Source organism: Polyodon spathula, chromosome 12 (genome assembly GCF_017654505.1).
Source record: "Polyodon spathula isolate WHYD16114869_AA chromosome 12, ASM1765450v1, whole genome shotgun sequence".
In the NCBI taxonomy this organism is placed as follows: domain Eukaryota; kingdom Metazoa; phylum Chordata; class Actinopteri; order Acipenseriformes; family Polyodontidae; genus Polyodon; species Polyodon spathula.
Window position 1 is genome coordinate 19684067 of NC_054545.1, and position 16299 is coordinate 19700365.

At 40.6% G+C, this 16299-nt stretch overlaps 1 protein-coding gene across 6 annotated transcripts in view; it reads right to left on the reverse strand.

Moving 5' to 3' along the window:
* Positions 1–16299, reverse strand: part of smoc1 (SPARC related modular calcium binding 1) — a 120944-nt gene that overhangs the window by 44085 nt on the left and 60560 nt on the right. For 3 of the 6 annotated variants that reach the window (XM_041267358.1, XM_041267362.1, XM_041267357.1), the window contains 3 exons: positions 12258–12357; positions 6878–6925; positions 3577–3666 (listed from right to left, as the gene is read on the reverse strand). In XM_041267358.1, the coding sequence (XP_041123292.1) occupies positions 3577–3666; positions 6878–6925; positions 12258–12357 (238 nt within the window). The remainder of the gene's footprint in view (positions 1–3576; positions 3667–6877; positions 6926–12257; positions 12358–16299) is intronic. The other 3 variants (XM_041267363.1, XM_041267360.1, XM_041267361.1) reach the window with 2 other exon arrangements.

Consider the following 16299-nt stretch of genomic DNA (forward strand, 5'->3'; position numbering starts at 1 on the left):
AGTTCCTTGGGGAGCATTGATGGAATGCAATCTTCAAGTCATGCCACAAATTTGATTGGATTTAGGTCGGGGTGGGCCACTCAAGGACATTTACCTTTTTGTTCCTTAGCCACTCCAGCGTGGCTGTGTGCTTTGGGTTGTTGTCATGCTGAACTTCCCTCCCAGTTTCAGCTTTCTTGATTGGGGCAGCAGGTTATCCTCAAGGACTTCTCTGTACTTTGCTTCATTCATTTTCCCTTCTATCCTGACAAGTGCCCCAGTCCCTGCCGATCAAAAACATCCCCATAACATGATGCTGCCACCACCACGCTTCACAGTAGGGATGGTGTTCTTTGGTGATGCACTGTGTTGGGATTGCGCCAAATATAACACTCTGCATTTCGGCCAAACAGTTCCATTTTAGTTTCGTCAGACCACAAAACTTTTTGCCACATGGCTACAGAATCTCCTGAGTGTTTTTTTTCATACTTCAAATAGGATTCAAGGTGGGCTTTCTTGAGTAATTACTTCCTTCTTGCCACCCTACCATACAGGCCAGATTTGTGGAGTGCTGGGATATTGTTGTTACATGCATTCTTTGACCAGTCTTGGCCATAAAAGCCTGTAGCTATTGTAAAGTTGCCATTGGCCTCTTGGTAGCCTCTCTGATCAGTCTCCTTTTTCCTCGGTCATCCAGTTTGGAGGGACGGCCTGTTCTAGGCAGGGTCATGGTGGTGCCATACACCTTCCACTTCTTAATAATTGTCTTGACCATGCTCCAAGGGATATTCAAGGATTTTTATATTTTTTTTATACCCCTCCCGTGATCTGTGAATTTCAATAACTTTTGAAAGCGCCTTGGTGCTCATGGTTGAGTCTTTGTTTTGAAATGCACTACCTAGCAGAGGGAACCTAGAGGAACTGCTGAATTGATCCTGAAATCATGTGAATCACTACAATTTAACACAGGTGGAGGCCACTTGGCGTGTGATTTTGAAGACGACTGGATACACCTAATTTAGTATTACAGCAAGGAGGAACAACAAATATAAACGCAACATGCAACAATTTCAAAGATTTTACTGAGTTACAGTTCATATAAGGAAATCAGTCAATTGAAATAAATTCATTAGGCCCTAATCTATGGATCTGTTGGTCACAGATACCTTAAAAAAAAAAAGGTTGGGGCGTGGATCAGAAAACCAGTCAGTATCTGGTGTGACCACCATTTGCCTCATGCAACGCGACACATCTCCTTCGCATAAAGTTGATCAGGCTGTTGATTGTGGCCTGTGGAATGTTGTACAACTCCTCTTCAATGTCTGTGCGAAGTTGCTGGATATTGGCGGGAACTGGAACACGCTGTCGTACACGTCGATCCACGTCAGCTTCCAGGAATTGTGTACAGATCCTTGCAAAATAGAGCCGTGCATTATCATGCTGAAACATGAGGTGATGGCGGCGGATAAATGGCACTCATGGTATCTCTGTGCATTCAAATTGCCATCGATAAAATGCAATTGTGTTCGTTGTCCGTAGCTTATGCCTTCCCATACCATAACCCCACCGCCACCATAGGGCACTCTGTTCATAACGTTGACATCAGCAAACCGCTTGGGTAATCCTGTCAGCAAATCACAGTTTTATCAGCTATCCGACTCGCTGGTCTCAGACGATACCGTAGGTGAAGAAGCCGGATGTGGAGGACCTGGGCTGGCGTGGCTACACGTGGTCTGCGGTTGTGAGGCCGGTTGGACGTACTGCCAAATTCTCTAAAACGATGTTGGAGGCGGCTTATGGTAGAGAAATGAACATTCAATTCTCTAGCACGCTCCCTCAAAACTTGAGACATCTGTAGTATTGTGTTGTGTGACAAAACTGAACATTTTAGAGTGGCCTTTTATTGTCCCCGGCTCAAGGTGCACCTGTGTAATGATCATCTTGATATGCCACACCTGTGAGGTGGAGGATTATCTTGGCAAAGGAGAAATGCTCACTAACAGGGATGTAAACAAATTTGTGCACAAAATCTGAGAGAAATAATCTTTTTGTCCATATGGAAAGTTTCTGGGATCTTTTATTTCAGCTCATGAAACGTGGGACAAACACTTTACATGTTGCATTTATATTTTTGTTCAGGGTATTACAAGGGGGGTGGACACTTATCCAACCAAGCTATTTCAGATTTTATTTTTTATTCATTTTCTACTAATTTTTATAATATTTTTTTATAGGCAACAAAAGGTGAACATTTTAAAACGGGGTGCAGACTTCCTATAGGTACTGTACATGGTTAGACTGCAGTGTTTAAATATCTGTGTTTATTTTTTATGGATGATATCTGCCATCGAACTTGACCTTCAGAGTTACAGAACCTCAGGTCACAGGTCAAAGTGAAGTGATTCCATGAACACTGAAAATATGTAGTTTTTATCTATGACGGGGTTCCCTACCTCTGTGCATATTTTGTGCTTTATGTTATATGTTGTGTGTTATTGTTGATATTTATATATTGGTACACAGGGTATGAATTGGGCTACTGGAGGAGGACCTTACCCCCCTGTCAGCATTTCCGCTGACAGGATTACCCAGGCTGGAGAAGCCATTGTTGCTGTCAGCATTTCCGCTGACAGTGTTGCCATTTGTGGCATTTCGGCAGCCAGCATTGCCGCCTGTGGGACCAATAAGGCTTCCGTTCCTCCAGGACTATGACCGGGACTACTGTTTTTTTTAAAGGGGAGAGGTGGCCTTTGCGGCAATGTGTGCTGTGCGGGGTGGGGGGGTGGGGGGGTGCCCCACCCCTGTGTGCATTTTGTGTTTTATGTTGTATGTGGTGTGTTATTTTTGGTGTGTACATATTGGTGCACGGGATATACATTGGGCTATGTAGCAAGAGTGATTTAAAATGTATATTTGTATTTAGGTACAAGGACAATCACTTCAAGTGCAGATAAAATGTGTATTAATATGTGGGCAAAGGATTGCACAAATTAGTTCACGTGCCAGGATTCAAGTGTGACAGAGTGAAAAGAGAAACATACTACATCACTAAGGTCATACGTCACTGTATAACGGAAGGCCATTATTCTAAATTTTTAATACAGGCTATTTCTGATTAACATTGTAAATGTAAAATAATAACAAATTGCTATGAAAAGATACAGTAAGACTTCGTTCTGAGACCACCACTGGAACTGTTTTTGTGTTTGGTAAAGAATAGGTGCTCATATGATTTACAATGACACAATGTGTTACTAGCGAGTTGCTTAAGTTTATTTTAAAGCTCAGACTTTCTTTTAGTTAAAGAGAAGTGAAAGCATGTGTTAATCTTTGTTACAGCATCTCAAATGGTCTGAGAAATTTGACTGAAGTAGCAGCAACAGCGATGCTGACAGTGGCTAGCAATTACACACAAGCCTGAGGATTATAATGTTCTAATTGTATTATAATAGGAATAACCATAAGGGTCAGGCATGTAAACTTTGCAGTAACATGGCTTTTGATAAGATACCAAGTACAGCTAATCGCTCTGTGATCATCCATGAGGAAGTCCGGTTATTGCCTAGTACAGTCCCAAGTATAGGAAACACCTCTTACCATCGCCATCGAACACAGGCTGGGTCTCCATCGTGGGAGTGGGCTTGGATCCGTCATCTGGATTAAGAGTTAAAAAGAAACGAAAAGAAACTACCATTATTGAGGTTAATACAATCTACTCTCTAGCACTGTTGAATGGTTGGGATTTGCACATGGCCCGGCCAAGATCAGAGAAAGACAGAAAGAGACACACAGGCACGGACAAAGTGAGAAGGGAAATGGGAATCAGGTAACTCCAATACACCACTGTTCTACCTTCCAGATCAGTTAATACCTGTGCAGGATGTTCTGTTAAGGGGCAGCAGGGCAAGTATACCACGTTGTCACATGATCCCCAGAAAAAAAGAGGAAAAGGAAAATCACACTTCAAGAAAACGAGTGCAGAGGGACTGTAGCATTCTGTGTCCATGAGGGAAGGGTTTCAAGATATTGCTTAAAAACCAAGCTCAGCAATTATTGTTCCAGATCAGATACTATGTTCATCTTCATCACCTCAGGCAGATTGTTACAGTCCCAGAGAAACAGCGTCAGAAAAGACAACACAGATGACACTTCAGCAACACCCCCCTTCCCCTCCCCTGACACTTCCCCAACACCCCCTTGAGTCCCTCCCATCACCTCCCCTCCCCCTCTCTCCACCCCAACAGAAAATATAACACACAGTGCTAACACTAGAGGGTGCTGTGGTGAGGCAGAGAAGCCCTGGGCAGGCTTTAAAATGACTTACTTGTGAAGGAACAAACCTGCTGCTTTCTAGTCTTATCACACAGGAAATTATGAGGTGTTCTTTGCTCTTGGATTAACTTGTCAGAAAATGAGAATCGTAAAGGACAGCAATTGCAGGATGTTATGGATTTACCTAGAGAAATACATTTTCAGCTCGAGCAGTCAACTGTTCATATTATACGATTGTGTTCAACTACACTGCTGTTAGTGAATCAGCAGTACTCAATAACGTCATCGATCCTCCCTCCCCCCGCCCAATTCTACTAACCAAACAGTGCTCTCCTACTCACCCTGCAAGCCACAATGACCAATCCAATAACCATACTGGTCTGGCCCTTCACTCTGCCGGCCAGTCCACTGGTTTCATTAGAAACCAAACCTTGGAAAGCCTTGTTCATTCCCATGAAGTATGGTCTCCCCATGAACTGCTCAAACAGGTGCATTTCTTACATTATATTTTTGGGTCAAATCTACCTGGATATTTCAACAATTTGGTAGATTTCTACATTTTTAAAAATGTTAGCCACCGCTCTGTTTCTTTAGTTTCAATATAAGGAGTGAGGTTGTCATTATCCTGCCAATTATTGTCCAATCCAGTGTAACAATTCTAACAATGACCACTAATTGAGACCTCCCCCAAGCTTCCATGTCCAACATGAGCTGAGGATGACATTCAAAGTAATGTCCTGCTACCTTAATATCAGAAATGCATCAACAGCAATAAAAAACAATTTGTATGGTAATTGTTTTGGAAGGTGTTAATGGGTTCCATCAGTATTCTCTGATGTTGTTTAATTGTAAAGTGCCTTGGGATCGTTAGTGATGGGAGGTGCTGTATAAGTGTATGTTTTATTATTCTTAGATATTATAGAATTATTTTAGTCGAGGTAGGCAGCTTTATTGGGCACTAGCCACTAGCCCATCATACTTTAAGGACTAAGCCATTTGGAGGCGGAATTCAAAGAAGGTTAATAGCGGTCACAACCTCTCGATGCCAGCTGGTTGATACTTCATCAACAACCAGTTCCAAATAAAAAGGAAATTAATTCTTCCCTGTGAGGCCTGTCATCCATTCACAGCCTCCTATTGCACTGGCACTGCCTGACTGATAAGTTCCCTTCTGAATCGGAGGAACTGGGGTAAAAGGAGAAGGAGGAGTCACCGGTGATCTTTGCCTTCCATTATTTTTCAGAAAAAGGGAAATAAAAAGGAAAAATAAAGCCTTGTTGTGATGGGAGTGTTTAAAAATGGAGGTCAAAGAGCTGACAATCCACTCAAGAGTTAATTGTGCCGGTCTGACAATGGCTGCATTCTGACAGCGGACAAAAGGCTTCATCCTCTCCAGTCTTCCTCTCCACAGTATTCCTCTCCACGGTCTCCCTCAACACGTAAAGACTTTCTCTCCAGTTTCCCTCTCCAGTCTTCCTCTCTAGTCTCCCTCAACACGTAAATACTTCCTCTCCAGTCTTGCTCTCCACAGTATTCCTCTCCACAGTCTCCCGACACGTCTCTCCCCATTGGAGATGGAGAGGCACTGTCGGAGCATCTCACAACATCAAGATTGACTCGTCAACTAGCTGAGCTGGTACAAGGTAAGAAGGCAGTTGAGACTTCCAATGCTGCACTCATACACCACAATTTAGAGGGTGGCCCTTATGATTTTTTTGAACAGACTTCTGTCATTAAAGAAATCATTTACAGTTTACATTATTAAAACATGTACTAATATTTCTGAGAATTCAACAGGTTGATTGCCCATTGACACGATGAACAATATCTCTCAACATGAACGAGCGGATTCACAGGCAATGTTGTCCCTGGTGTGGTCAAACTCTGTCTTTTAATTTTTTTTTATATTTATATTTATCTAAAAGTATTATAGTAGAGAAAAATATATATATATATATATATATATATATATAAAACACAGGGTTTTAAGTTAATTCAGCATATGTATTTTATTGCATTTTGATTTTTAAAGAGTTCTACTTAAAAACAAAACTAACCCACATTAAATGCACCACAGACTCATATTTTGATTTATACTTGCACAAGATCTTTCTTATTTTATTGGGCTTGTGATGGTCAAGATTCCCCTCATGACTACCACAAACAGCCTTGCTCAATTCCTGGAAGACCTAGAAAGCAGTGCTTCAGTTTCTGCTGCACAATACAATGTGTTGCTGAATCCTTGCAAGAGCTGCCAGATGGGCAATTATTTCTAACACTTGCTATAAAAAAAATAACTGGCATTCCTGTTCCTTTCTCAGTGCTCCCAGACACGCTTATTTCCATCCTTAGTAGAAAATAAAAAGGTTGCAACTCTGTTAGATTGTGGATAGTCACAGCCCACAGTACTTCCAGTATTGAAACCTGTTGCATACTTTTTTCCAAGCTAAATCAAAGCAGCTTTGTGTTCCCTAAGGCAAACAACTTATTACAATCTATCTAAGACCCCCACCTACCTACCCCCTGAGCTCCACTCTTCCTCCACCCACCCCCTGCCTAATCTGAAGGTACCCTGCCTGGGTCACTGTGTATACTGCCTGTCATAGAAGAGAGGATCTGAACTCACCTTTTCTCCCCGAGCTAGGCTGCCCCAATGGCTTATCAGTTACTGAACCTTTAAAACAAAAGCACAACTTGTACACACAATATTTCAAACTCACAACACTGACAAAAGCAAATGCATGTAGACATACAATAACAAAAACTTCTTGACATTTGGTGCACTTATCAAATGGTTGTACACAGCGCTCCAGATAAGCTGTGTACTGGGTGATTTACTCATTGAAAACAATCTGACCTACGCATGATATTTAAATGTAAAGCGTAAAGAATACAGCTTGAGTTTGTATGTTATCAAGCTTCTTGTACTTCATTAGTTCCCGACATCTCAATGGTCGTTAATATACTGCAAGCATTAACTAGGGAATGGCTTATACAAATACCGGGACAGCTAATTGTAGCCTGCCTGGGAATTGACAGAAACACATTACCAATAAGTCCGGTTAAAAAAAAAAGAAAAAAAAAGTACTGAATCCACTCATTTGCAATGCATGTTTATAACTAGTGAATAAGCGACTGGATTCTTGAACTTCAGGATTTCTCTGCACAGTCTTAGTCCCCCTCAAGCTAACCTACCAATTTACTTACAGTGCCGTGAACAACAATTTTCTGCATTTTTGCATATTTCTGACACTGAATCTAATCAGATCTTCAACCAAAATCTAATATTAGATAAAAGGGACCCTGAGTGAACAAATAACGCAGTTGCTTATTTCATTTATTTATTAAAGAAAGTTATGCAACATCCAATGCCCCCGTGTGAAAAAGTAATCGCCCCCTTAGACTCAAGAACTGGTTACGCCACCTTTAGCAGCAATAACTGTAACCAAACGCTGTAGTTATTGATTAGTCTCTTACAACGCCGTGGAGGAATTTTGGCCTGCTCCTTCATGCAGAACTGCTTCAACTCAGTGACATTTGTGGGTTTTCAAGCATAAACTGCTCGTTTCAGGTCCTGCCACAACATCTCAATGGGGTTTAGGTCTGGACTTTGACTAGGCCACTCCAAAACTTAAATTTTCTTGTTCTTCAACCATTCTGATGTAGACTTGTTTGTTTCGGATCATTGTCTTGCTGCATGACCCAGCTACGCTTCAGCTTCAGCTCACGGACGGATGGGCATGACATTCTCCTGTAGAACTATCTGATACAGAGCAGAATTCATGGTTTCATGTTGGACAAAAAGTTCCAGTTTTGACTCATCTGTCCATAGAATATTGTTCTACAACTCTTGAGGATCATCCAGGTGATTTTGGCAAACTTGAGGTGAGCATTCGTGTTCTTAGTGAGCCTTGCCACTCTGCCATGAATCCCATTTTTGTCCAGTGTCTTTCTGAAGACCTTAGATGAGTTGAGAGAGGCCTGCAGATCCCTGGATGATGTTCTAGGGTTCTTTGTGACTTCCTGGACCATTTTACACAGGATGGCCACTCCTGGGAAGATTCAATACTGTCTGAAACTTTCTCCATTTGGACAATATGGCTCTGATTGTGGTGTGGTGGAGCCCCAGAGCCTTAGAAATGGCTTTGTAACCCTTTCCACACTGATAGGCATCAACAAATTTTTTCTGCAGGTCTTCAGGAATTTATTTTAATCGTGGCATGATGTGCCTCTAGAACCTGTGTGCTGACAACTTCACTCTGATGGTAAGGGCTAAAATTAATCAGATTTATATTGGGCAGGGCTGGCCCAAGTTAGGCCTGATTGTTAACCAAAGTATTCAAACAGCTGACCCTAATTATCCCTTTAATTAGATTGAGTTAACTAGGGGGGCAATTACTTTTTCACACCTGAAGACTGCATGTTTGATTACCTTGCACACCAAACAAATGAAAGGAGCTTTGGTGTCATTTTTTCTGTCAGACTCCCTCTATATGCTACTATAACCCACAAAAAGATCTGACCAAATTCAATGTGAAAAATGTGCAAAAATGCAGAAAATCAGACAGGAGGCAAATACTGTTTCACGGCACTGTATCTGTCAGTCGAATTTTTAGAAGGTAAATCTATAAATTACAAAATAAATACAATATTATTTTTCTTTATTTGCATTAGTGCAGTATAGGTACAGGTTTAAAAAAAAAAAATAGCATTAGCAATTAGCAAGAGATGACAGAAAAGACAAAATGGTAACAGCCTGGTACTAGTGGGAGGAGACTCAGTGAACGCAGTAGCTAACTACAGTGAGAGCGAGTAGCAACTTCTAGGACTGTAATATTATTAATATTGTAGTGATCTCATTTAACGCAGGCAGGCGCATCACACAGGGCGAGGCAATCCACATACAACGGTGGAGTTCAAAGTAACATTACAGTAAAAATGTAAGGCTGTAGTCAATGCATACCCCATAAGCTAGCATTAAAGTATGTACAGCATTTATTGAAGTACTTGTGACTTCAAGGTAATATTGCAAAATACATTTTACACACATAGGGGTAGATGTACTAAAATGGACCAGTCACAGCACAAACAGACCGCAATTTGCATTTTCGTTGCGACAATTCGCAAAATACACATTTTGTCGTATGTACTAAGAGAAAATAGGTTAATGAAAAGAGCTGCAATATAGTAATTTAAATATTTGTTGAGTCTTCTTAGTGAGATCTAGCATCTAGCATATAGGATACATTGCAAGTGTTGCGCGACATTGTTCAAATACATAGAGGGAGCTGAGTTGTGATTTGCTGCAGCAGAGAATGCCCGAAGGATAACGTTTATACATGCAAGGGTGCAAGAATCAAAATAATATTGTTTTTGCTAAATGTAAACACCATCTGTACAATGCATTCTGTTCTGTCTTCATTTTAACTGTTTTAATAATGTAAATTAAACGGCCTTTCTTATATATATATATATAAAGAAAGGCAGTTTCATCCCATCAGATTCTATAGTGTGGTCCCCACCTTTACCCCCAAAAAGCTTTTCATAATCATACAGTAGCCCCTCACTAAACTGGACATAATTGTCTGACATATGGATTTAAAAACAATACAATAAAATAGCACACGCATGCGTTTACAGTTCTTGAAGTATTTTAAATATAAACCATTGTGCTGAAATAACACTTATATGTTACACTATGTAAAAATACTAATTTGTACAGTAGGACTATACAGTATACAGTACAGTAGTAGAATCAAATGAATACAAGTACCTAGCACACTTTCTTTTTAATTTTGCCTCCCGGTAACACAAAATAAATGATGCTGCTACATTGTACACATTGGTGTACAATATGAATAAAAGATTATTTTAAATTGAAACTAAATAGAGTTTTTTTTAATTTTATTTTAATTATTATTATTATTATTATTTTTTTACTTGGTCTACTTAGTAGCCTAGACAATTAACACACAAGAGATCGTGGTCCTATACAGATGCTCAGAATGAGTTGGAGGGGTTAGTGGCACGTGTGTGCAGTCTATTGCTCCCAACAAGCTGGAAAAAACAGAAATGCCATATAAATTTGTTTTCAAGGAACGTAGTACACCCTGACTTTACTGAAAATGAGGTATTTGGGTGTTCGCCTCAAAAATGCACTGAGCACAGCAAGTGTTGCAACTGTCGGTAGCTTTAGTACCTCTCATTATAATATTTGATTCACACATTTGATTCTCTCCACCCCATTTTTGCGAATTTATGCAGGAACGCACATAATTATATATTCATCTAAGGCTGAATCGCAAAGCAAAAGTGCTCCTGCAAAACATTCCCTAAAATGTTGCTAACAGCATTGTGCTTGTTTAGTACATTTCACCCTAGACTTCCGACTTGTTTGCAACTGGTTTGCGACTATTGCGACTGGCGCAACACTTTAGTCTCTACCCCATAGTGTTTCAATTGGAGAGTAAATTACTCAATGACCCACACCCTTATCTGAAGCGCTGGTTGCAAATTTTCCAGTCCACATTCTGGGGAGGTGTTTCCACACTGGTGGTTGATTCATAACCCTCCTTGGATGAAGAAAAGGGTTCCAGGGTAGGTATCAAAGGCGTAGTCAGGGAGGGGTCAAAAGACCAGTGCAATATTATGTAAATCAGGGGTAGCCCTTTCAGTCCTGGTCTTTGTTCCAACCCTGTTCTAAATTGTTTAATCAAACCAACTAAACCTTTTTCCAGACCCTAAAGTAGTTCATGATCTCATTTTACCTGTTAAACCTGGAGTGCAATGGTCCTCCAAGACCGTGATTGGACACACCTGATGTAGATTCAAGTTCATTATTATTATTATTATTATTATTATTATTATTATTATTATTATTATTATTATTACTATTACTACTCCTTCAATGCTGAAAGTAATGGTTGGTTCCACACAATTCTGCCCCCATGGACAACAACAAACTCCAGTGATTATGATGTGGCTCACAGCCTGCAAGTGGTGCTGTTTCACCTAATTCAAACTTCCTTCCTTATGCTGGGTCTACAGGTATAGAGAGGCATAGTCTGACAAAGAACAATAGTTAACTATAAACTACTTTTTGCAATAAAATGTGTGCTCAATCAATCCACATGAGAGCCGTGTAAGCGCATGTCACATGGTGACAATGTGTCTGAAATTTGCACAAAAATGATCATTTTGATGACCTAATTTTTCTCCATGTGGGGTCGACCTTGACACAGAACGTTAGCATAATTTTTCCTACAAAAAATAATAACCCTTTATATATAAGGTCCATCTGAGCTGGCCTGACACAACTGTATAATTAAAGGAAACTGTTGGCTGTCACTCTATATAGATCTTTCTAATGTTAAAAAGTAGCTAATTAACCACAGTGCCAAGCCAATCTGAGCTGTTGTGGGCTGTGGGCAGCCAAATTGAGGATTTTGAACAGATCTCTGGAAAATAAAACTGTTTTTCTTTAAGAGGTCAGTCCAGGCAGCCTAATGGGGTCAATATGTTCTTGGCAAAAAAAAAAATACAGCTCAGTACACCAAGTTCTCACATGAACAAAAGTTGGTCTGACTGGTATTGTACACAAAGCATTGCTGTTTGATTGATTAAGATTTTACTGTTTTGAATCCACCATCTTGTTGTAATAGTATATAAATGATATTTGTGTGTTGTGTATATAATCCTGAAATGCATTTTGTGTTTCTTTTTGTTGTGGTTTAAAAACACAGCAATTGTGAGGTACCTGATTTGTGATAACACAGCCCTTATTGCACAGTTATAGCTTTGACTTTCTTGTAATGCTATGTCATTCTCAGGGTCCTCATTTTAATATGTTTCCAGACATGTGGAGGGCAGGGTTTGTATGTTTTCTTATATGTAGCTCTTCATTCCCTTTTAAACAGAGCCAAATGATCTGCCCCCCCATCCTGTGTAAAGTGGCATTGTGAAGGGCAAAGGGGGCAGGTGGATTATGAGACAATGACACACAGTACCTGAACACACCGGGGTCTTGTTCTGAACGGAGGAGCCACTCACGGGTTTCCCGTCTGGGGTGACGCACCAACAGTACCCCGTCAGCGTGTGGCACTGAACCTGTGAGATGAAAAAAAACAAGCGTCCTTACTGATACACCACAGCCTATACCCCACCTTACTGATACACCACAGCCTATACACCACAGCCTTACTGATACACCACAGCCTTACTGATACACCACAGCCTTACTGATACACCTTACCGATACACCACAGCCTTACTGATACACCACAGCCTATACCCCACCTTACCGATACACCACAGCCTTACTGATACACCACAGCCTATACCCCACCTTACCGATACACCACAGCCTTACTGATACACCACAGCCTATACCCCACCTTACCGATACACCACAGCCTTACTGATACACCACAGCCTATACCCCACCTTACCGATACACCACAGCCTTACTGATACACCACAGCCTTACTGATACCTTACCTATACCCCACCTTATACACCACAGCCTATACCCCACCTTACCGATACACCACAGCCTTACTGATACACCACAGCCTATACCCCACCTTACCGATACACCACAGCCTTACTGATACACCACAGCCTATACCTCACCTTACTGATACACCACAGCCTATACCTCACCTTACTGATACACCACAGCCTATACCCCACCTTACCGATACACCACAGCCTTACTGATACACCACAGCCTTACTGATACACCACAGCCTTACTGATACACCACAGCCTTACTGATACACCACAGCATTACTGATACACCACAGCATTATTGATACACCTTACTGATACACCACAGCATTACTAATACAGCACAGCATTACTGATACACCACAGCATTACTGATACACCACAGCATTATACCCCACCTTACTGATACACCACAGCCTTACTGATACACCACAGCATTACTGATACACCAGAGCATTACTGATACACCAGAGCATTACTGATACACCACAGCATTACTGATACACCAGAGCATTACTGATACACCAGAGCATTACTGATACACCTTACTGATACACCACAGCATTACTGATACACCACAGCATTATTGATACACCACAGCATTACTGATACACCTTACTGATACACCAGAGCATTACTGATACACCACAGCATTACTGATACACCTTACTGATACACCACAGCATTACTGATACACCAGAGCATTACTGATACACCAGAGCATTACTGATACACCTTACTGATACACCAGAGCATTACTGATACACCAGAGCATTACTGATACACCTTACTGATACACCAGAGCATTACTGATACACCTTACTGATACACCAGAGCATTACTGATACACCACAGCATTACTGATACACCTTACTGATACACCACAGCCTTACTGATACACCACAGCATTACTGATACACCACATCATTATTGATACACCTTACTGATACACCACCGCATTACTAATACAGCACAGCATTACTGATACACCAGAGCATTACTGATACACCTTACTGATACACCACAGCATTACTAATACAGCACAGCATTACTGATACACCACAGCATTACTGATACACCTTACTGATATACCAGAGCATTACTGATACACTTTACTGATACACCACAGCATTACTGATACACCAGAGCATTACTGATACACCTTACTGATACACCACAGCATTACTGATACACCACAGCATTACTGATACACCTTACTGATACACCACAGCATTACTAATACAGCACAGCATTACTGATACACCACAGCATTACTGATACACCTTACTGATACACCACAGCATTTTTTTAACATTTTTTTTTTGTAAAAAACAAAAACAACAAACACTTCTCTTTTAAAATAAATCCTGAGTAACATATAAATCCTGAGTAACATGTAAATGGAAAGGCAAAAATGGCATATTTGGAAGTACAGCTTTTATCCAGCATGACTAGGGTTCTTTTTTTTTTTTTTAAGATGCGGCCAAAAAGCTTGGGTTCTTGTAAAAAACAGTTCATTCTCATTTTTGGCACTAATTACAATAATGGGTGGGCTTGTAAACAAAAGGAACGCAAATGATGGATGGAAGACATACCTTCGGCAATCAAATTTAACACCTGCGTGTGTTTTTAATATAATTGTTCAATTACATATTTATTTTTCAAAAGTGGCAAAAACAGGTGGCTGTTTATTCGAGGTGCCTCACATACTGGTTACACTTACTGGTTAATTAGCATGTGTAGGGCATATTTAAAAATTGTTTTACTCCATTCATTCATTAAAAGACAAACTTCAGTGCTCAGGAGACCCTGAATCATATTCCTTCAATAAAACCAGGAGGGTTTTTTTAATTCTTTAAAAACAGGAGTAAATGCTCTGAAAATAACCCATGAGTTACATGTTTGAAGTTAAGTTTACTGCATGAAATGTCTGGTGAATCTGACATGTCAGCCGAAAAAAAAAAAAAAAAAAGTTTTATCTGAGAGAGCCATTTAGGAAAATGATGAAAACTCTTTTTCCCAGCTGAAGCTAATTGAATTTGACCCTTACATAATTTGTATCTTAAACAGTAACATTTTTTCTTGAGGTTTCGTTTCTCAAAAAAATGAAAACGTGCCCAAGTGTCCAAAAACAATCAGGTCAGAATCTCTTCATGTAGCCATGGAAACAGTGCCACAGAGAGCCAACAGAACTGCGCAGCTGCTCTGAGACAGGAAGGAAAGAGACACAAACCCACTCCAAGAAGGGAATGCAGGAACAACGAGTAGTTCCAACCTGAAGCACTGTTTAAGTTCGGAGAGATGGAGGACTTGCTATGAACACCCACATTACAATTTTCCCTTTCCAGTCCGATGTTGGACCGTGTCAGACATAAAGACATAAAAGCACTGGTCTCTAGTCGTTTTTTCTCTGGAAAAAAGCCGAGAAAATCTTTCAGTGGCTGAACAAAACCGAAAAAAGGGTTTGTCTCATAGTCCCATGCATTACAGAGATAACACAGACATAACAAAGGAGGTAGCTCTTTGCATCCAGCGCTCAAAGACTATCAGACATTTTCAGAGCTTTTTGAGATGTTACAGTAATAAAATAATGATTTGGATCGCATTATTGAGGAGTTTGGTGATAAAACGAGAGATCAGGAAAGGTTTTATCAGTATGCATGTCTATAAAGAGGTATGTGAAAAATACAGTGAACAAGGGGTGGGGCTTGGCTGTAGATACAGTACTGAGTGTCCTTTTGTGATTCAATGCCTTCTAAACCTGTTTTACACTGGAAAAAAATAAATAAATAAACAGCGTGTGTGAAAATAAATTTGACCTGACGCGTCTGACATGCGCTAAATAAATGGACTGCAAAGAGTTAAAAGTTACTTTTCACAAGTTATGCAACTAGTTAATTACTCAAATTAGGTTTCAGTGAATGTAACATAGAATATATTCAACAGTCCCGGCCAGGACTGACTCATTCGCCATTCGGCTGTGGAGCTTGGCTTGTTGAATTGTACTGTGAAGTCCTCTCCGCAATGGTTCTTCAATCCCCAACGAGATCAGTCCTTGTGTGTTGTCCTCCTTAATTTTTCAACCACAAATGTGGTCCAACAATCTTTTGGATCCTTTGCTAACCAATCGACTTGGACTAGTTTGTCTGAACAGATCCTTTGAATATACGGCAGGTATGTCTCTCCCTGATGTGGTCTCTCTGCTCTTCTCCCCATGGTCCTGACCTCTCAGGAATATGTCTCTCCCTTGCCGGTCTCTCTGCTTCTCTCCCCAGAGTCTTGGCCTATCAGATATATGTCTTTCCCTGACGTGGTCTCTCTGCTTCTCTCCCCACGGTCCTGGCCTCTTAGGTATATGTCTCTCCCTGGCCAGTTTATCTGTTTCTCTCACAAACGGTCCTGGCTTCTCAAGCTGTCACCACTTCTACCTGTAAAGCATTTGCAGCTGAGGCTAGCTGGTGCATTTCTTGAGTCAAGGAGCAGCACTCTTGGGTTTTGGGCTTTGGTTCTGTTGAAGACTTTATCTGATTCTCAGAAAGA